This window comes from Haliotis rufescens, unplaced genomic scaffold, assembly GCF_023055435.1.
Source record: "Haliotis rufescens isolate VD_foot unplaced genomic scaffold, xgHalRufe1.0.p SCAF_21, whole genome shotgun sequence".
NCBI classification, from domain to species: Eukaryota; Metazoa; Mollusca; class Gastropoda; order Lepetellida; family Haliotidae; genus Haliotis; species Haliotis rufescens.
Window position 1 is genome coordinate 5,600,613 of NW_025963902.1, and position 22,770 is coordinate 5,623,382.

The 22,770-nt window shown below is 40.2% G+C and overlaps 2 protein-coding genes across 8 annotated transcripts in view; one reads left to right on the top strand and one right to left on the bottom strand.

The window, feature by feature from the left end:
• LOC124133363 (RILP-like protein 1) overlaps window positions 1-9,899 on the top strand; it is a 43,058-nt gene extending 33,159 nt beyond the window's left edge. For 4 of the 7 annotated variants that reach the window (XM_046497739.2, XM_048401159.1, XM_046497740.2 and 1 more), the window contains one exon: window positions 5,527-9,899. In XM_046497739.2, the coding sequence (XP_046353695.2) occupies window positions 5,527-5,605 (79 nt within the window). In that variant the 3' untranslated portion in view covers window positions 5,606-9,899. Of the gene's footprint in view, window positions 1-1,747; window positions 1,798-5,526 lie in introns of all 7 variants that reach the window. The other 3 variants (XM_046497741.2, XM_048401160.1, XM_046497744.2) reach the window with 1 other exon arrangement.
• Window positions 9,900-19,267: 9,368 nt separating this feature from the next.
• On the bottom strand, window positions 19,268-21,455 carry LOC124133448. Its single transcript, XM_046497880.2, has 2 exons — window positions 20,938-21,455; window positions 19,268-19,645 (listed from the first exon to the last, which is right to left on the bottom strand). The coding sequence occupies exons 1-2, from the start codon at window positions 21,333-21,335 to the stop codon at window positions 19,393-19,395; spliced, it is 651 nt and encodes a 216-aa protein (XP_046353836.2). The 5' UTR covers window positions 21,336-21,455; the 3' UTR covers window positions 19,268-19,392.
• Between the last annotated feature and the right edge of the window lie 1,315 nt (window positions 21,456-22,770).

The following is a 22,770-nucleotide window of genomic DNA, read 5'->3' on the forward strand; positions in this document are numbered from 1 at the left end:
TAGACATGATGATTTACCATTTAAAATGCATTTCCTGCTCTCAAGGCATTGTTTTATATGCAGAGATTAAGATCACCGTGTGTATTTTCTCGTAAACGAAGCCGGAAATAGCAATCAGCTGTGCACACGTTTCCTCTGTATGTACCGGTGATTCAGGTAAAATGCACCCAATGATACAACCTCAAAGAATTTTGATGCAGGATTGTTGGAAGAAATTGTATCTGAAAATATTATTTTATCAGGAATAATATATTCCAGTATCGTATTATTTTAGTTGGAGCTTCCATCATATTTACTTACTTAAAATTATAAGAACCATAAACATAGCACTTTGGTACAGATTGTATGCAGGATATTTTTTGACGTATGGAACGATTTTGACCAGTCACCGTAGGGACTTTGCGCGCTTCATGTATTTCGATTGCGAAAACATTTTGTTGACATTTGATAGTCAAACTGCCTCAAATATGACTTTTAGCGAGTCGTGGTATGGCATTTATGATATCTGTATCCATTCTCTTGCAACTAAAGTTCGTTTCAAGGCGTCAATGGCGGTAATCTGACCGTGGTTGCTGTAAATAACGGTGAGTTGTGCGATCTACCAATCACTTCGCATACGATTTCGCCCAAATTATTGTAAACATTAATATAATTATTAAATGAAATTTTGAATAAAATTTTAAAAAAATATTGCAAACATTAGTCCAGATAAAGAATGAACTTTTTTTTTATTAGATCTACCTGACATCATAATAATCATAACTAGGATTAAATTGCGTACTTCAGTTCGGATTAGTTGACTGGTATTTCCGGTGTTACGTGATCGCGGTGATCAGCTGATAATGTTTTCTGAGATGGGGGAAAACATTGTGTCATTTGAAAACTTGAGTTTATTAAAAATGTTAGTAAATTTTGGGAGCCATGATGTACAGCGTGTTATAACCGAGTTAGCGCTATATTGAAGGGCGAAATAACGAGGGAACACTGTATATAAATGTTAACTTTTGTTTGTTATAACTTGAATAAAGTTTAACATGAGTTGGGGCACGGGTGGCCCAGTCGTCTAAGGTGACGCGATTCGCTGTACAGAGTTTCGTCCCTTGGGCACACAAGAAACCTATGATTGTGGGTTCGAATCCCGGTTCGCCCCGATTATGTTTCTAGGTTTGTCAGCACCATACCCGTGCCCGTGGGTTTCACCGAAGTGTTAAACGTCTGAGACCTGCATCACTTCGGGCTTTCCTCCCACATTAAGCTGACATGCTGTGATATAACTGGAATACTGTTAAAAGCGGCGTTAAACCCAACTCACTCACTCACTCACTCACTCACTCACTCACTCACTAACATGAGTCACTATCATGCCCGAATCACTCCCTATTCATACAACATTAACAACCAGTCAGATTTATTCTTCCAACTGGACACTCAGAATACCCTTATCAGATGGTGAGTAGTATATATAGAAACACGCATCAGCTGGTTATATATCCTACTGGCGACTAACAGGATCGGGTGGTCAGGCTCACTGACTTGGTTGATACATGTCATCGTATCCCCCTTGCGTGAATTGATGCTCATGATGTCAGTCACTGGATTATCTGGTCCAGACTCGATTATTTACAGACCGTGTCATATAGCTGGAATAATGCTGAGTGCGGCGTTAAACAAACAAACAAATACTAAAAATATTCTGCAATTTTTTTTAGCAGATGAGAAACATTGATAGCTTGTTGTCTCCTCTTAGCTTTCAGACTTTATTGGATAACTTGAGCCTTCCACAACTGGATTTGTAATGTATGTATTAGTTACACACGTCAGTCACTGTCCAGTTCTGGTCTTTGCTGCTTTGTTTGCTTTTAACTGCAGTTATCTCCCCTGAATATTTGGCCTGAAATAGTTGTCATCATTAATAATTGTGAGTGAGTGAGTGTGGTGTTACGCTGATTTTAGCAATGTTCTAACACTAGAAATGGGGTTCACATATTGTACTCATATGGTAATCTGTAAATTTCCAGGCCGGATGGTTAAATTCAGTTATCAGTAGCTAAATAATCAGTAGCACTGGTCTTCTGGGATTTATTATGGCGAGTTTGTGAAGGTTTTAAGAGGTAAAAATACCTTATTTAGTACTAGAGAGCCTCTTCCAGGGCCCAACATGAAAGTACTTTAGTTATTTTTGTAAAAGATATATTTTCAAAATCAATATTATCAAGGAAAACATTTGGTATCTTTCAGTTTGATTGAATGTGAATGTCTGACCAGTTGCTGGCTGAATTCGTAGTGTGTCCACTTTCGACGCTATACAGTAACTGAAGACATCTTCGGTTATCCAGGGAATCCAGGGGTCAAATGAAATGTCGCTAAATTTTACTCCATTCAAATAACACTGTTCTGTCATGCTGGGAACCCCCTGGGAAAATCCAGGTTAGAATTGGTCATCGTATCCCCATTGTGAGGATGATGCTCATGATGCCAATCACGGGATTGTGTGGTCCAGACATTTTTACAGAGCCGCCGCCATATAGCTGTAATATTGCTGAGTGCGGTGTTAAACAAACAAACAACAAAGAAATCATGTTTGATGCAAGCAGCCATACTAGACTTGACTTTTGTGTGCCGTCTCAAATACGACCAGAACATCTTGTAGCATATACTTCCCTCGTGATATTTTTTAAAGCTGAAATTTCATTATGATAGTCTTCTTATTCAATTATGTATCAAGGGCTTGCTCGGACAGGGCTGCAATTTGGAATGTAGATCTATGTGAGGCTCGCGTTTAGTAAAGAAATTTTTGACAGACTGTTGATTTCAAGATCATGAGGGGCGGTCAGGTAGCCTAGTGGTTAAAGCGTTGGCTCGAAACGCCGAAGACCCAGGTTCGATTCCCGACATGGGTACAATTTGTGAAGCCCATTTCTGGCCATGATATTGCTGGAATATTGCTAAAAGCTGCATAAAATCAGACTTACTCACTCACACTCAAGATCATGAACGAGAAAAATTGTGTGTTAGTTAGTGGTAGAAGAGTCGTGCCAGGTGACATCACTTTCAGAAAAAGCTATGGGGGTGAATGGGTCCGGGGTATTTATCACAGTAGAACAGTGATGTAATCACTGGACAATCGAGGATGAAGGAGTGATCGATTCCCATAAATGTACAATGTGTTTAGCTAGCTTTTGGCATGCCCCACCATGATATTGCTGGAATATTATTGAGAGCTCCCCCTAAAGTGTATCAAATTTTTTATTGCAACGAGTCTCACATCATGAGCAGTACTTAGTATTGTTCCTGGGGCATGGGCGTCCCATACGTCAATGCATTTCACTGTGCTGTGTATGTCACTTAGGCAGCCAGAAGCTTGTGATCGTGGATTCGAATCCTGGTTCGTCCTGATTATATTTCTAGGTTTGTCAGCACCATACCCATGCTCTTGGGTTTTACCAAAGTAATGAACATCTATGACTTTGGCTCCCACATCAAGCTGACACACCGTGATATAAATGATGTACTGTTCAAAGCAAAGTTAAGAAAACTCACTCACTCATTCATGTTTTTACTGTCTGCTAATGGTGGGTACCCGGTAGTATGCTGCTTGTTGTCCCTGTCCTGTCTGCGTATGTCCGACAAATCAACTCACATTGAGGAAGTGTATCTTTGCTATCTGGCAGTGGAGGCAAGATTCATATTCAGGGGAGATCACTCTAACATTTAGTGTTGATGTACTATTTACTTCTATGAGCACCGTTTCCTCATTTTGTTGATGCTTCGCATGGCAGACACTTGTTGGATTACCATTCAGTGGTGAAGACTCTTGTTTAAAAGCTATGCATGGGCCATGCATGGCAGGCTTCAGTCTCATTAAGAGAATATCTTTTTACTCTGGTACACTACTTCTCTGCATGAAGACCTCATGGTGAAGGTCGGGCAAACCCTGATGAACTTTGACACCTGAATCTAAATGAACCAATCAAATGTCAGCTTTCTAAATATATTTGGCTTCATTTTTTACCACGTTGATTCCTAAGTTTTGATTTCATCACAAGAAAAAAAAGAAAGATAATCCTTAGATGGTACTCCCTTTTGCCGTCGTTTTGGTGGACACCATGATGCTGAGAAATGAGAGATGGTGTAAAATGTCCACAACAAAGTCATGTGGTGCAGTCTTTATTATTCTCAACTGGTTAAAGTTAATCGTCAAGATACAGAAATAAGATATGCTGATCTGAATTATTCGCTCATTCATACCAAGAATTTAGATACCTTGATGCTGATTGGCTGATATGAAAGTAAACCCAACATGATCTTTTATGGAGGTGTCCGATCTTCATGCAGAGAGGAAAAGTGTCTGTGAAAGATCTTATTTTAATGAGATTGGGCAAACAGTCATGTTTTGATAAGTAACATAGTTTTTATCTGTTCTTAATTATTTGATCTCACATTTGTATCTCAGCAGAGTGCACAAGGCTTTATGGTGCATAGTGATGTCAACCTCTACATCCCCCCCACAACTATACATTCAGGCCACAACAAGTTGATTATGTCTTTAGTAAAGTCATAACATGCTTTTACAAAGGAGATATAGCAGTGAACAGAAATTGTGTTCAGCTTTGTCATATTGTCAACATTTACTGAAAATGTCTTAATATGTAGCTAATGCAATGTTTTGGGAACAGCAAGAATAAAATCTTATCTAAATCTTTGATTGAAAATATTATACTCAGATGAACCAAAAATGTTTATTTCATGTGTTGGTGGGATAGCCTAGTGGTTTAAGCGTTTGCTCATCACACCTTAGGCTTGGGTTTGATTCCCCAAATGGATATGATATATGAATCCCATTTCTGGTGTCCCCCGCCGTGATATTGCTGAAATATTGCTAAAAGCGGAGTAAAACCATACTCACTCACTCACTCACAATTTCATTTGATCTATCGCAGTGTATTATCATTTTAAAACAAACTGTCCCCAGTATCATCTTTTTGGAGAAGAAAATCCAAAGATCAAGTTATTAACTTGGTCTGGCCTGTAGTGGGTTCTGTTGACGAGTGGTACACCACAAAGCTTTTTTCACATTAGGAGTTGATTGCAGGATGCAAAAACTATGCTTTCTTTCTGTTGTCACTGTTGTGTGTTTGTTTCAGATATGATTGGATCAGCTGTTAATCTGCAGTCACACATTCACTGTTGACTTTCGCAGACAATATATCTTATTACCTTAATACCTTTCCTCAGTCGTTTTGTGATAACTTATCAGTCCTGAATGTTATCAACTGTTGAATTGTGTGAATGGTGTGTAGCTCAACTGGGTTGAATGTTATCATGGTTAAATCAAGGTTAAAATCTTTGAATATTAATCTACAAAAGAATTCATGTTTGCTTGTTAAAAGAATGATTTCATTACTTCGTTATGTTCTAATAATTGTTATCATTTGTTGAAAATCTTTGGATTAAATTTCCAGAATCAGATTGTGTTTCTCCAATTTTTACTCTGCTAATTATTTCAATGAATCTTTTTAATTTTAGTTTCGGGTTTATATTTGGGGATGGACCATCACCAAGACAAGGCCAGCGACGCCAACGCAGTGCCACATTCGCAAAATGACCTCTGTGGGACCTCGATACAAGCGACCTCTGTGATGACCAGCCAGATTCAGAAGATGAACAGGAGCTCCGACAAAACTTCCTGTCTCCTGTTGCATTTTGGGAAAGAAGCAGTTTATAGCTTTTTCTTGTATGGAGTAGGGACCATAGCTAGTTTAATACTCGTCCATGTTTGAGTACACATTTAATTTAACCCAGGGAATGGAAATGTAGAAGTGTATAATTAATAAGATATGTATAATGATTACAATCATACAGATATGGACATTTTATATGATGCGTTTATGTTTTATTTTTATACTGTGTATATGTATATTGTGTATATTTTACCAGTTGTACAGTACGACATAATTGTCTGTTTAACTACTGATGTCATTCAAGTGCTTGATTGTCCAGTCATATCTGTACTCTGATTGGCTAGAACATAACATTGAAATAACTACAGGTCTAAACACAAAGTTAATTCATAATCATTACAGTATAAACAATTTACGATCTTTTAAATTTATGAGAGACAATTTAGAGTGGAAGATTTACATGTAATTACAGTGTGAAAAATTTATTTGAAATAATGTCAATGAATTTAATAACCATAATCATAATAATAGTACAATTATACAGTCAACCAAGCAGTGTATTCTCAGCTTCCTGGGGAGTATCCCAGCTCTGAACCTTGACACAAATAACCTGAATACAACTTATGGAATCTGGTTACAAATGTGACTGGGTGTTACTGCACGGATTGACTTTCTATTTCAACTTGGAGCATGAATAGGTTACGACATCATTTCGTCAGACTCCAGACATCAATACTCAATGAAACTGATGGAGATGAGGCAAATGTATAGGGACAAGCAAGAACTATTTCGCACACTTTGTGAGGTAATTGTCAGCATTAATTCGTTTAAAAATAGCTCAAACTAGTTTTCTGATTGTGATATGGAAAAACATTCCGTACTGATCTCGCCAAAGATGTGTGTCTCACATGACACAAACACTGCATATCTTGGCATTGTTATAACTAAGTTTTGCATCATGATAAACAATGTCATGCAATTTTAAATTAATTTTACGAACTGACTACTTGAAACAGACACTGCATGCATGATATTGATCTCTTGAATGAATGATGTACACTTCAGCTGATAGATAATTAAATAATCAGTATTGACATGATCAAGTAATTTTAGCTGTTGTCGATGCTTTTAATCGAGTATTCAATTATTATTATGTGCGTATTATAGTCAGGTGATTCTACTTACTTAGACTGCAATATTACAACCATGTTTAAGTCATGGTTTGGTTTGCCAACTCTCTCATCTTGCCTGTGTAGTGATAATTATTTCAATAATATTGTGCAATAACAATAATGAAAGAAACATTCCACTGAATTTTCTTACAAAGTACAATTAGACATGTTTGTATCAATAACATACCTGAATCAACCCATCCTGAAACTTGGAATTGTTCCTGGATGTTTTGTTCGAGAACAAGAAGGTATCGCTTGTATTGAGGAAAATAGCATCCCTGTTGCTGTCATGGTGATGTGCTGTCCCCAACAGAATCATCAAGAGAAAAACAAAGATGGATGCTTCATTGTCGGAAGTGTTATATCAAAGATGCTGGCAGTGTATTAATGGTATAAAATGATGAATGTATGGTTCAAGCTAAAAGTAGGATTCATCAGGTGAAATAGTGGCGGAAAGAGAAAACAGTTGATCATGAGGCTAGTGCTTGAACAGCCGCTGTAGCGTGACATATATATATATAATGGTTGGGCTTCCTCGGCCCAGCTAAAGGGGCTCTGTGAGTGTCATCAGACACGTCCAGTGTTCCATATTAAAGTACCTCAATCCCAAGTCTGTCGTACAGACCCTGATACAAATATATATCAGTATCTGAAAATGAAGAGTCTCTGGGTTCCCTTTTATTATATTTTTATTAAGATAATTGAACAAGTTTTTTTCTGTACGATATGTTCATTTCAGAGACTAGATGTTAGTCTACTCAATCCCTGTTGTCTGAAGCTGTTGCCAAGAGCAGGTAACTCATGGCAACTTGGCTGCAGATCAGGGGCCAAAGTGGTTATTACCTTTTGTATATTTATCGGCGATGTTGCAGTAAAAACTCACCGTATTATATATATTATTACTCAATTTATGTTTGGGACATTCCAGTTGGGAAGTCTGTATGATGCAATTATGATGAATATTTGATATTGCCATGGAACTGAAGATATTCAGCTTGTTTCAAATGAGAAGTGACATATGTAGACATTTCGATAAGCTGTCCTCAAAGTTTTGCAGCTGTATTAAATATCCCAGCATTCCTGTCATAGTTGAGTACTATAGCGTTCACACTCAGAGAGCTCCTTTATAGCATTGAAGTGGATTTAGGACAATGTGAGGTAACAATTGCCAGCTATTTAGTACTTGGTGCTATTGACCATCATGCCATGCTCCACCTGTATCAAACTCAAGTCTGACAGTGAGGGTGTTAAATCTGAAAACGCTTGCATTGTTTTGTGTTGTGGTGTAGCCATTTGTGATTTTTAGTAACCATGGTTACAGTAAAATGGAATTCATTTTTTGTGAAAAACAGATTTCTGAAAGTTTTACAAATGATTTTCAGTTCTCCAATTTGGAAAAAAATAATTTTTTGTTATACAGAAGGGAGAATATTTTTTAATAGTGGAACCACATTAAAGTATACTATTTCCTCCTGGTACAGATGTGTAGGACTGTTTCAGATTATTCAGTTGTATTCTTTTAGCTGATGATTGTCATCCATAGACGTCTCGGAGCCAAATCTGTATGATTAATGTTGCCACTACATGCAACAGTATGTTATTACGTGTCTCTCTGTTACCATGGAAACAGTCATCATGGCCTTAGATTCATGTCATTATGAACCAATAATGTTAGCATCTCACATTCGAATATTCTTTTGGGAAACTTTTGACCCATTTTATTAATAAAGAATTAACAATGATTGATTTGGTAATGATAATTTTTTCTGACTAATAATGAATGAGACTATTTAAAATATTAGTATCTGGCGAATAGACAGCAATGCATAGAGATATGTTTAGTGGAGAAGATGACTTAATTCCTGTGTCCTCGTATATGAAATGAGTTGTGAAATATATCCACATGCAGTAATTTTGTTCTTATGAAAATCAATGAAAGCATGCCGGTCTGGTGTGGTTGAAAAACCCTCCCACGTGGGTATAATCCTAAGGGAGACAACTGAAAGCTGTTATCAGTTGCAGCCCACTAAAGTAATGAGTCATCCGTGAAATCCAGTGTCTCATCAAGTCTCAAAAAGTGAAAACAGCACGAGTACTTTTTGCCTTGGAAAGATTGTTTTGAATTCCAAATTGAATTCTTCTGTGTAATTTGGTGATATTTTGTGTGAATCAAACATACGCTTCACAACTTTGAATAAGAATATTCCTTGTGTTCCAAAACGGGAATGATTGTCTCTCATTGGATATGTTGTCATTCAAATAATATTTGATATTCTCATGAAACTTCAAATTTGAGCTTTATTTCAAATTAGAATAAACATTACCAAATATTTCCACAAAATCAAACAAATCGGTATCCGTGTATAAAGTGGAGTAGTATGGGAGAAGAAATGGCAGCCTGATGGCCGAGTTTAGTATACTTCAGTTAACAGAGTTAACAATGCAAATGAGATGTCATGTTCCACAGTTAGCTAAACAGATGTCTTGTAGACCGTGTTGAGCTCAGAATGGGGAAATATTCCACCCTGGGAACTTATTGATGACATTACATTTCAATGCAGTATATTTAAGTCAATCTTGTTTTTCCCAAGAGAACATCAACTCATTAGAACAAGAATATCAATCATATTTTTTTGGAAAAAAAATGATTTTATACATATTTTTATTGAAACTTTTTTTTAAATTTCTGCAGTTTACTTCAAAATTGATGTCCCAGACTTTCATATTGTCTTACCATGTGGGTCAGAGGTCATGTTAGTCACATGACATAGGAGATAATGTGCCACAATATAAACATGAATTGATGACCAAGTGTGGGCGCTCCACAAATCACATTAAAATCAGATCTTTAACTCCAATATGATACTTCTCTGCATGAAGATCTGACGACATCATCATAAGTCATGGCGGGGAATACAGGATGTATAAAATATCCACAATATGATCGGCTATACCGTATTCAATGTAATAAGCCCCCCGCTCTAATGATATTTGCTAATATATTGGCTAGTGAACAATCCCAATAAGCACCCCTTCCGATTGATCAATGTACACAAGACTTATTTATTCGTGTATAATACGTGTGTTATATGCATCCTTAATTATGGGCAATTAAATTCTGGAAAATATATCTGTCGTATATATAAACATTCTAGGCTGTCAGCATAAACCAGGAAATTTACGATTTTTCAACACCATTTTTTTAATCACCAAAATAATATTCTTATAAGAGCCTCCTATTTCTAATTTTGAGAGCGCCCTTGGCGCTTATTATGTCGAATACAGTATTTGTTTGCATTCACATCAATGTAAAAGATCGGAGTTTAATGAGATTGGACACCCCCACCTGTCTGACATGCAATATGTTGTATTTGCTAGGATCAAGCATGTTTAGTATTTCTTACTTTTTTTAAATTTTATCACAAAATTATTTTAAAGTTGTCAGGACATTTTTTCAGTACAATGATGTGTAAATTAGGGATCTCTTCACAAACACCAAATTTCAGTATCCATGGAGATGACAATTATGACCTAGTTTGTTTTTATGTATAGAACTGTATACAAGAACTCCTATCAGGTTTAATAAAAGCCAGTTTGTGATAGGTTGGATCAAACTTTGTTGTTAAAACGTTACTTGTTTGTAAATAGCTGAGCTATGTTTGTTTTGTTAGAGTGGCATGGCTAATACAAGAGGTTGTGTGATAAACTTGTTGCTGTTCTTGCATAATTATGACAGTTGAAAATATTTAAGTCTGCTATTACAGATGTGTAATGCATTTGTGAGGTGTAGATTGTGGACTGATTTCTCAAAACGAGTGCCCCGTATACAGATATTTGAACACCTCATCTGTGAATAGATTTTACGATTTCTCCTTTGCATTTTGTGGTGACAGTTTGCTTTGAATCGCCACTGGTGTCATGCATGGGGTATTTAAACCTATTACATAGTTCTAGTAACATTCTGAATTACATACCAAAGAACCTAGTCAGTCGATTTCAACAATAAAAAGTACCAGCGTCAGGCCAATTTGTGTCTTGTCTTACAGAGGAGTCAGCCACATATCATTCAAATATTAAACACCTTGTCTAATTGAACATAAAACTATTTTTAAAATATTTTTGTTTGAAGTTCTATGTAACTTTTAAAATCTGTGTGACCGCTCAGTGATAACGAATTGTTCACCTGTCATGCCGAGAATTGGGGGGTCGGGTAGCCTAGTGGTTAAAGCGCTGAATGTAACGCCGAAGACCCGGGTTTGAATCCCGATATGGGTACAATGTGTGAAGCCGATTTCTGGTGTCCCCCGCCGTGATATTGCTGGAATATTGCTAAAAGCGGCGTAAAACCATACTCACTCACTCACTCATGCCGAGACCTCCAGGTCTTCTCCCTCCTGGGTACAGTGTGTGAAGCACATGTAAGCCTGTAGCATCCCTTCAGTCGATGGCTGAAATATTGCCAAGACATTATTTCTACTTTTTGACTTTTTGACTTATATTTCCCATTTTCTGTTTACTGGTAAACCCTTACAATATCCTATCTATTATAATTTTGCTTCCTGACAAGAAGATCTGTAAAAGAAGGACAAATTGGTATGGCCAAAATTAACTAAAAATTGACATTTCAAAGGCAGTCTTAAATATTTTGAAACAGACATCTTTATGGCTATTCTGTTTTTGTTTTGAGGGTAAACGATCCGACCGTCAGCCCTGGCACTTATCTTATTATTTAAGTATTGTATGCATATAGCCCCTCAGCCCCTCAGCCTCCCAGCTGTATCCTGGGATCGTGGCTGTCGGCAGGTGCTTGTATGGTGCTGCATAGATCACTGCTCTGAGGGTCTGTGTCTTAACAGTCAGCTTGTTTGTTTGTTTGTTGTTTAACACCACACTCAGCAATATTCCAGCTAAATGATGATGGTCTGTAAATAATTGAGTCTGGACCAGGCAATCCAGTTATTGACATAAGCAACGATCCACGCAATTGGAATACGATGACATGCATCAACCAAGTCAGCGAGCCTGACCACCCGATCCCGTTAGTTGTCTCTTATGACAAACATAGTCGTCTTTTACAGCAAGAATGGGTTGCTGCAGACCTATTCTACCCCGGATCTTCACGGCAAGCATGGGTTGCTGAAGACCTATTCTACCCCGGATCTACAGGGGTCATCCAACAATCAGTCTTGTATGCACGACCTTCCTCTACCTGTCAGTACATATGTCTGCTATGCTGTGTAGTAGTGAGGTGTCTTTTTTTCGTAAGCTACTGACTTGAGGCTGTGTGAACTTCTGGACATTAATGAGTCCTCCTCCGTGCATGAAAGACCTCCATGCCATGCCATGTGTAGAGCAGATGCCACAAGGCTATGGAACATTGCACACGTTTTCCACCTGGAAACATTCTCATATCTGAATGCTGATTGGTCGGAGCACTCGTCGGCCTCCCCCTCTCTGGAGCCAGGCCTTTGGTTGATTGGTTGGTTGAAAATAGCGACTATGCTGCAAAGTGGCCATTTGTCTTCACAGGAAATGGAGACATTGCATATACAAAGCAGTGAAGTCTTGAGGATTGTGCCCAACAGGCGGTCGGGTAGCCTAGAGGTTAAAGCGTTTGCTCGTCACGCCAAAGACCCGGGTTCGATTCATGACATGGTTACAATGTGTGAAGCCCATTTCTGGTGCCCCCCGCCGTGATATTGCTGGAATATTGCTAATAGCGGTGTAAAATTAAGCTCACTCACTCACCTAAAGTATAGAAATAAGATCATCACAGAACTCATTTGTTCAGGGACAGTTCAATGATTTTAACAAAGCAAAATTGCCATTATAGAAGTATGACTGTGAGCAGGAAGACCTGTAGTCTGTCATACAGACCCTGAATCAAATATTTCCAAAATAGCCCATGCAAGTCTATAATATTAGGCAAGTCTAGATTACTGCCAAGAGTCTCTGGACTCCTTTTTATCATATTTTTACAACTATAATATAACAACTGTTCTTGTACGTAAAATATGTTAATTTCAGAGACTAGATGTTAGTCTAGAAGGACTGGACCAATTGTCTTCAAGTAAGATGTCACGTAACCAAAGAACAAATAGAATTCTGGTTTATTATGAGACACTACAGCTTTGTGTCCACCATACAAGCACCTGCTTCTATTCATTCTCGGATCAGTGTAAGAAGTGGTGTACATGTGCCTCAATTATTATGCAAATATCTTCCTAACTTACAGCTGTATGCAACTTCAAGTCTCACCGAGGTCGTCTTGTCATTCTGGTGGTGTTCACTTGCTTCTTGGTTGAACACATTCTTGCTGCCTAATTAAACTTGTCTGGCTGTATTTTCAGCAGAACTTGTAATGCTTTCTCATAATTTGTCATTTAGGGATCGACCATTTGGTATTCTTGTGGGGGGAGATTTTATGGAAAAAAATAAATTGTCCCTGAAAATTCTTGAAAAAAATAATTATTCTTCAGGCTGTTGAAAAATAAAATTTGCCTGCCACAAAAACTACTTTGTTGCAAGGTGTTTTTCTATATTTAAAAATTCAGACTCTGAATATATCTGGTTTTGTAGATCTAGATACAAAATCCATACCAAGCCCTGCCCCACCTTATACTGATATACTGTTCAAAGGGGAAAAACAGAAAGTGACGAATATTTTTAAAGAAAATTTTGTTGTTGTGTATTTGTTTAAGTAGGTCATCAGCTGTAATGAGAAGACCACCTCCCAATGAAAATTGTGCAGTTTGCATTCTGATACGATATACGAATGTTGTGTGGTTGTATGTTGTGTGAACTGTTTTATAACTTTACCCTTGCTATTCTCAGCTCTCATCTTGACATTAACCCTAGCATTAGGTCAAGGTTGTATGGATATTCATTTAAACAGTACTATTGCCTGTGGTGAACTGTACTCTCCCCAGGGAGCTGAGAACAGCCAGGGCTAAGATCTGTGCAGATGCTGGGAGCCTCCAGTGAACAATGCGTGCTAGTATTTGTCTCATTCTACTGCCATAAGCTCATCACTCAATAAAATCTCTTCAAAATCAAACCGACTTGTGCTTTTTCATTTAGCTTCCAGCGAGAGATTGTTGTGCGATTCCAGTCAACAAGACTCAAGTTATGTTTGTTTGTTTTTTAACGCTGCACTCAGCTATATTCCAGCTATTTGACGGCAATCTGTAAATAATCTAAGCTGTTAGGATACGATGACATGCATCACCCAAGTCAGTGAGCCTGACCACCAAATCCCGTTAAGTCGCCTCTTGCGACAAGCCTGGGTTGCTGAAGACCTATTCTATCCCGGATTTCTGGCATGTAAATAATCGGAACCTGTGGTTGATATCATGCTGAGATTTTGTATTCGTAATAATTAAGGTCTTACAGTACCGATAGTTGCCTGACAATCAAGGGGAGTGACTTGGGATTTACACCACTATAAACGGTATCCCAGCTGTGGGACACCAGAATTGGGCTTCACACACGGGACTCCGTGGGGTATCGAAGTGAGTGAAGAGCCAAAGCTTAACCACCAGGCTTCACCACCTGAAGATATGCTTCCTTTTGAATATACTGATGGCATTAAGAACACAAAGTAACACCCTCAGTAGTATAGGGGTGTACCCTAGTACGGTGCGCTACCCTGAGACCACCGGCACCCTGGCATCCATCCAAGATGGCGACACTTAAAAAAGATGGCGGCAGTTCCGGTTCCGGGAGGCATGTGCATCCAAGCTGGCGGGGAGGGTGGGTTTTCTTTTTGGTTAGGTTTTTTGGGTTTGCAATGATCAAAGTGTTCTTTCGGGAGATTTGGGTGGCTCTGAAAAGGGCCGTTGGATCGTGAGACTACCTCACCGCACATTTGCTGTACAGCACAGGCACTGATGGGTCGCCATCTTTCTTCTGACTGGACACGTAAGTTTCCTTCAGTTTGGAATGGCAATAAGCACACTGAAATGACTCATCACGTTCGTCAGGCTCTCATTTGCATCATGGTGGCTGGCAAGCAGAGTGAACCGTATAGCTTGAAGAAAATAGAGGTGTCTCGTGCCAGAAAGTTAAGAATATCTAACCAAACTTACATTTTGGAATTTAACCATGGCTACTTGGACGACGTTCCACCACACAACCTGTCAACAGAACTGCAACGCTTATTTGACAGTGTACTTGATGACAGGCCAGGATGGTAACCGTATTGTTATTTGTATCCGTCACCCAGCTTTGGAGTCCCCAATACGGATTCCATTTCGCCGCATTGTAGATCTCCATGGCCAAGATATCTTGCATGCTGTGGAAAAAGTCCAGCAGTCCAACACAGACCTTGCAATCGATGACGCAATGGAAGTGGGATTATCTCTGAATAGATAGAATGGCTGGGCTGGAAGCATTTTTAGAACGCAAAAAGTGCATTGTACGGATCAAGAACAAAGACAAAGGGCCATTATTGTGGCACAACATAATGCACAGAGGACCAACCCCCCTACCAAAATATGGTCAAGCCAGAGAAGGAGACGGATCGAGCTGATGTTCAAGGAAAACTGGCACCGAAATTGTTTCGGCACCTTGGCATCCCTGAAGGCCGCTGTCAGGGCCTTGACACCCTAGAACATGTGGGACGTGCCTTGGCCAAATGGAACTATCAACTGAAAATCTACAGTCATGATATTTTCAACAGACTGTTGTACAAGAGTGATGAGGCTCCACCTGGCGCCACCATTTTGCATTTATACCATCATCATTATGAACACTTTGATGTGATCACTACCACGACATCCTTTTGTGGTTCTAGCTATTACTGTGAGATGAATACACAATGCCATTTAGTAAGTGGTCAAATGTAACAAATGTTATATTTGGGATGACACTTTCTTCGTAAAGTACAGATTCTCGTACTTTTTAGGGGGTTGAGTCCCGTCAGAGGGGTACTCAAAGTACGTGATCTAGACTACCAGTTGTCGGACTTTCATTTGTGTGGAAGCCTCGGTGGCTGAGTGGGTTAGATCGCTGACTTTGTTTGCTGGCGATTTGGTGCCTCCCTCTGGCAAGCATGGGTTCAAATCCCGGATGGGTCTCAACCCCCCAAAAGTACGAGAAGCTGTACTTTACTAAGAAAGTGTTATCCCAAATATAACATTTGTTATATTACTGTGAGAACTGCACCAAGCAAAGAGACTAGATTTTTTTATTATGTTCTTAACGTTGTGTTGGCTGTTAGCTTTTCTATCTTGAAGAAATTCATGTTTGGAGAGAGTTACATCAAGTGTTAACTCAAATCCGTGAAGACTTGGAAGAAACAACGGTCAGAAAAAGTGGATCGAAATTCAACCAATGCGACGTGTTGTCCCTGTATATACCCCTCACCGACACGGTGTGTCTATATCGGCACTCCTGATCACCAGTCCCGTTAGTCGCCTCTAACGTCAAGCGCTTGTCAGGATCCACAAAACGTGGGATCGAACCCCGAACTTGATTTTGATCTTTGATTTGTCTACGGCTCTCATTCTACCATGAACCTATGGTCTTACAAGCGAGCTCAAGGTAATGCAATTCGAGTAGCGTTGTTTCACTACAGTGGCATAGACTGCCGTTAGCAGTGGCAGATATAGACTGAAGTATATGCAACCTCAAAAATGACTACAAGTTTGATTTGGAGAAATAGCAACAGCATTAGTAATAAATAATCGAGTTTGGACCTGACAATCCAATGACTGATATCATGAGCATCGGTCCACGCAATTGGGATACCATGACATGCACCAACCAAGTCAGCGAGCCTGACCACCCGATCCCGTTAGTCGCCTCTTACGACAAGTATAGTCGGCTCTTATGGCAAGCATGGGTTACTGAAGACCTTTTCTGTACCTGGATCTTCACGGGTTGGAGAAGGAGAAGTAGCAGCAGGAGGAGAAGTCACCGAAGCATCACTACGAGTACGACTTATTGTTACAGGTGTGGATAGATACGGCGTCCCAGATCCTCTTCTCCTATGGTCTGGGACTCGGTACCATGATAGCTCTCGGCAGCTACAACAGATTCCACAACAACGTGCACAAATCAATACAAAGAAGTACAACAAGTACAAGTAAGTACAGCAAAGTGTACAAGTTAGTACTTCACGTGTACAAGGAAGGACAATAACGTGTACAAGTAAGTACAACAACGTGTACAAGTAAGTACAACAACGTGTACAAGTAAGTACAACAAAGTGTACAAGTAAGTACAACAAAGTGTACACTTATGTTCTTGCAAAGTGGTTGGTTTCAAGTCCAAGAACAGGTAAGTGTAAGGTTCTTTGGTGGCGTCTCCATCGGCTTCACGCATAAAAAGAACTCTGCATGGAAACACCTGGCGAGCCAGACTGTCAATTTGTGATTCATATCTCGGATTTATAAATAGGACCATGTAGTGAGCATTCAGACTGATGGTACGCTGTTGTGGTGATTGGGCAAACAAGTTCTGAGTGAGATACAACACGGACGTGTTTCGGAGATGACTTTTCTTAGTGAACCATCGCAACACTTCCGTTTCTTCTTCTTTTGTATTGTCGCCCATCAAATCATCAATGACACGCCAATGTGGAGCCACCCCTTTTTTCTGGCAATGCGCTGTCAACTTCTTTCATACTATGCACAAACTCAAGAGTGGCACCTAGGCGGTCTGCCATCTCTTCCAACTCATGATGGAACGGTTGCCATTCACTGTACACCCACACAATGCGATGGGGTGGTCGCCCAGCAAATCATCAATGACACGCCAATGTGGAGCCACCCCTTTTTTCTGGCAATGCGCTGTCAACTTCTTTCATACTATGCACAAACTCAAGAGTGGCACCTAGGCGGTCTGCCATCTCTTCCAACTCATGATGGAACGGTTGCCATTCACTGTACACCCACACAATGCGATGGGGTGGTCGCCCAGCAAATCATCAATGACACGCCAATGTGGAGCCACCCCTTTTTTCTGGCAATGCGCTGTCAACTTCTTTCATACTATGCACAAACTCAAGAGTGGCACCTAGGCGGTCTGCCATCTCTTCCAACTCATGATGGAACGGTTGCCATTCACTGTACACCCACACAATGCGATGGGGTGGTCGCCCATCAAATCATCAATGACACGCCAATGTGGAGCCACCCCTTTTTTCTGGCAATGCGCTGTCAACTTCTTTCATACTATGCACAAACTCAAGAGTGGCACCTAGGCGGTCTGCCATCTCTTCCAACTCATGATGGAACGGTTGCCATTCACTGTACACCCACACAATGCGATGGGGTGGTCGCCCAGCAAATCATCAATGACACGCCAATGTGGAGCCACCCCTTTTTTCTGGCAATGCGCTGTCAACTTCTTTCATACTATGCACAAACTCAAGAGTGGCACCTAGGCGGTCTGCCATCTCTTCCAACTCATGATGGAACGGTTGCCATTCACTGTACACCCACACAATGCGATGGGGTGGTCGCCCAGCAAATCATCAATGACACGCCAATGTGGAGCCACCCCTTTTTTCTGGCAATGCGCTGTCAACTTCTTTCATACTATGCACAAACTCAAGAGTGGCACCTAGGCGGTCTGCCATCTCTTCCAACTCATGATGGAACGGTTGCCATTCACTGTACACCCACACAATGCGATGGGGTGGTCGCCCAGCAAATCATCAATGACACGCCAATGTGGAGCCACCCCTTTTTTCTGGCAATGCGCTGTCAACTTCTTTCATACTATGCACAAACTCAAGAGTGGCACCTAGGCGGTCTGCCATCTCTTCCAACTCATGATGGAACGGTTGCCATTCACTGTACACCCACACAATGCGATGGGGTGGTCGCCCAGCAAATCATCAATGACACGCCAATGTGGAGCCACCCCTTTTTTCTGGCAATGCGCTGTCAACTTCTTTCATACTATGCACAAACTCAAGAGTGGCACCTAGGCGGTCTGCCATCTCTTCCAACTCATGATGGAACGGTTGCCATTCACTGTACACCCACACAATGCGATGGGGTGGTCGCCCAGCAAATCATCAATGACACGCCAATGTGGAGCCACCCCTTTTTTCTGGCAATGCGCTGTCAACTTCTTTCATACTATGCACCAACTCAAGAGTGACACCTAAGCATAGTTAAAAGGATGGCGTAGGGTCAAAGGTGAGGTCATGACCTCTTCATCACGTGACATAATGTGCTCTTGGAGACTGACACAAGGCAACTGATACTTTCAAGCATGACCTTTCTCTTTTATCTTTTATTTTTGTCAAATTAAAGTAGTGTTTTGCAAAGAAAGAACTCTCAAACTTGTACAACTAGCACGAGCACAGAAATTACAGACAGCGTTTACATCTCAACTCAGCCTCTACCCTTGGTCTGGCACCCTATTGGAGTTGAGATAAGTCAAGAGACAAAGAGTCAGTTCAATTAATCACTGTTTAATGAAAAAACACAACATCAACATATATACATAGTAAATACGAATCAATGGACAACTGAGGAGGGGGTGCTTAACATGTCCCTCAAAGAACGCTAAAGCTTCAATCTTCAAAAACAAACAGTTCTGATCATGTTAATGGCCACGTATATCCATTCAAATCCCTGAAACAGACAGGAAACATCACATGTAGTGGTCAGGTATTTCGACATGTCGTTATGGCGACAGTTACTACCATCACGTCTGAATTGATCTTCTTCAAAAAGAAGATCGTCGTCGCACGGCATACCACGGTCGTCGCCGCCATAGAATGTATCAACTGGTGATGGTGGTGGTGGCACAACATCAAGCAGGGTGGGTGTCCTGTCAATCATACAAGAAAACGTCGGAGCTTGCAACGACGTTCATACAATGTTTGGCCCTCACTCTATAAAGGTTCATACTCCAATGAACTCACACAAAGTGAAAGTCAATTCTTATAATTTTTTTATCACAATTTCTTACCCCAAAGGATGTAGGCCAAGATGTAAACACAATTTAATTTTTATTTAGTACGTGTGACTTCATGTTTATACTGACAGCCATACAACAAACAGCTACATCGCGGAGTAAAATAGTTCCTAAAAAAGAGAGGTGACATGGGCGTATGGATGCACAACATGCTCTTCAGAAGGATCTTACGCAGCACATGTATTCAAATCATATCCTCATTAGATGAGAAAGGTCTGTAAAGAACTACCTCAGTAAGTCAGTCACAATGACAGCGCGTCGTAATACATTTACATCAAGTACAAGACGTTAAAATGGCCGACACGATAAACGCGTGACGGGAGAGATTTCCGAAGTTGTTGATGAACCTTTGGCGGTTACATGTGTTAGTCATCATTAATCAACTGGCCGATCATTGAAAGGTGAATAAAGATGCGTCAAACAGACACTAAGGTAAATTCATAGATTGCTAGAGACGGTCAATGTCAGCCTAGACACGGATCGAGTCGATACTACGATAGTTTAGATGTGCATTTCTTCTTTTGTTCATTAGGATGGGCGGTAGCGAGGATATTCGTGAACAATCATGCAGTCACGCTCTCTGACATTTCTCAAAGTATACTGAAACGCTGAGACCAAGAGTAAAGGTTCTAAATGATCAGAAAGAACGCTTGTGTATGTTTTCGTGGTAGGGAATTCCCAGGGGTTTCCCCAGGAATGTGGAAGTAGTCCGTCAGTGTTTACGTCATTTCAAGAACCCGGTCTCGTGAAAAACGTATGAACGTCAAATTGTGTCGTTCATACACTTATGAACGTCAATTTCGCGGTCATGTGACCGACCTCTTGTCCAATGGAAAAGCCGTATATCGTGTAAACTTCAAATTAATAAATTATATGGCATTGTTTCGCCACAAAAAATTACAAATTACGTCATCGGGTATTTTGACGTGATTGTAAACTTTGAGGTACAAGATCCCCGTTCCACGAGGCGATCGTGTTGTAGCGCAAAACGACAGTCGTTAAGTTAAAGTATGTGAGTTGCGATAACCTTAGCGCTACGATAATTATGTGGAACGGACGTCTGAATTCTAAAGGTGGATCGTTGTATATGGTATTAAATTCATATACTTCTGTATATACATACAATAGAATAGCATGGTACTTACAACTTCCGTGGTCGCCTTTTTTCCTTTTTTGCAGGTGTTGCAGGTTTCAAAAATTCTGTCACTTGCGTTTTCCTGTCTGCTGCTGCTGTTGCTGCTGCTACTGCTGCTGCTGCTGTTGTTGTTGATGGTTCAGTCGGTTTCCTCTTCCTTTTTCCAACAAGTCTGTTGGCCACAAGTTGTGCCACGCAGGGCACCCATATGACATACCCAGATGGCAGCAATTTTGCTTCGACGGTCCTTATTTTCGCACTCAACATTTCATAGTAACCTTTGTACAAGGCACTAGATTTCATCATCAGATCATGCAGTTCTAACTGATCATCAATGATTTCGTACACTTCACTGCTCACATCATCGCACACTTCCCTCAGTGCCTTGACATCCATGACCTTGGACATGATGTTGCTTCTTGGACAGCAGCAGAAAAGTGATGACGAGATGAACGTGTGCTTTTTTATATGGGTCAAAATCCTCCAATCGCCACTCAATAAAAAGAACCAATCAGCGTGCAGAGTTATGGACCAATCAAAACATTGGGACAGCACCCGAGTTGTGCTTTCTCTCCCATTGAAAATGCATTTTACTATGGAAAAGAAACACAAGGCTCGAGTCGGTTTGGAAAAACCTGGGCGCAGACCAGGCATGAAACGGACCAATCAGTGTGCAGAGTTTGGACCAATCAAAACATGGGCCGACACCGAAACGGACCAATCAGCGTGCATAGTTTGGGCCAATCAAAACATAGGGTGCCACCGAAATGGACCAATCAGCGTGCAGAGTTTGGGCTGGCCAATCAAAACATGGGGCGCCACCGAAACAGACCAATCAGCGTGCAGAGTTTGGACCAATCAGCGCGCAGAGTTTGGACCAATCAAAACATGGGACATTTCGATCCACAATTATACATCTTTGAACTACCCTGCATCAAAGCATCCAAAGCTGTAATCTGATCAAGGTTGCTGTCAATAGGGTGAGTTGGTGTGATCTGCCAATCAGTAAAATTCACACACTTCCTCGCTGAAATTAGTGTCAACAATATTGTCTCAAGTTTTGAAAAATATTGATGAAACAGATAAAAAACAAAGCCAGAAATACTACAGCGGCAAGGTCTCAGATATGTGTGTTATATTTGGAATCACACTTTCTTAGTAAAGTACAAGTTCAAGTACTTTTTTGGGTGGAGTCCCATCTTGGATTCATAGCTTCGACTAGGGAAGCCATTGCTGTTTACTCTTACAGGGGTACACAATGTATGTGATCTGGACTACCAGTTGTCAAACTTCCATTTTGGTGGATGCCTCAAAATGTGAGTTAGATCGCTGATTTTGTGTGCTGGAGATAAGCTGCCTCACTCAGTGTGGGTTCGATTCCTGGATGGGACTATACACAATAAAACATACTAAAACTCTGTCCCTGATCACAACCATGCATCCTTACTGGGTGTCCAAGATGCATATCTGCTTCGGGCATCAACAAGACTGCATGGTCACCAATGCTAACTATGCATGATCTTTATTCATAGAATTCCGATCCACGTTTTCAATGTTACCGGAAACATGTGATATTTTGCCCAGATGTAGAAACCTTGGCAGTTGTTAAATGAACAACCACGATTCTCCCACAACAAAATACATGCTATTGTTGACGTGTTTATTACAAACATATTTCAGGACATATTCAACAGAACAACTTTAAAGGAACACTATCAATTTATCAATTTGAGAAAAGGCAAATACTTGGAAGTACTTAAGGCAGATAATAAATTTCTCACATCACTGACTGCCAGAAACATCAAATCAGTAACTCACATTGTGGACATGGAACACAATTATC

Excerpts from the sequence above, each read along its gene's own strand:
- LOC124133448 (XM_046497880.2), bottom strand. The coding sequence starts at position 21,335 with ATGTCCAAGGTCATGGATGTCAAGGCACTGAGGGAAGTGTGCGATGAT. Across the intron at positions 19,646-20,937 it reads AAAAGGCGACCACGGAAGTT|GACACCCACCCTGCTTGATG; the intron begins GTAAGTACCATG and ends TATGATTGACAG.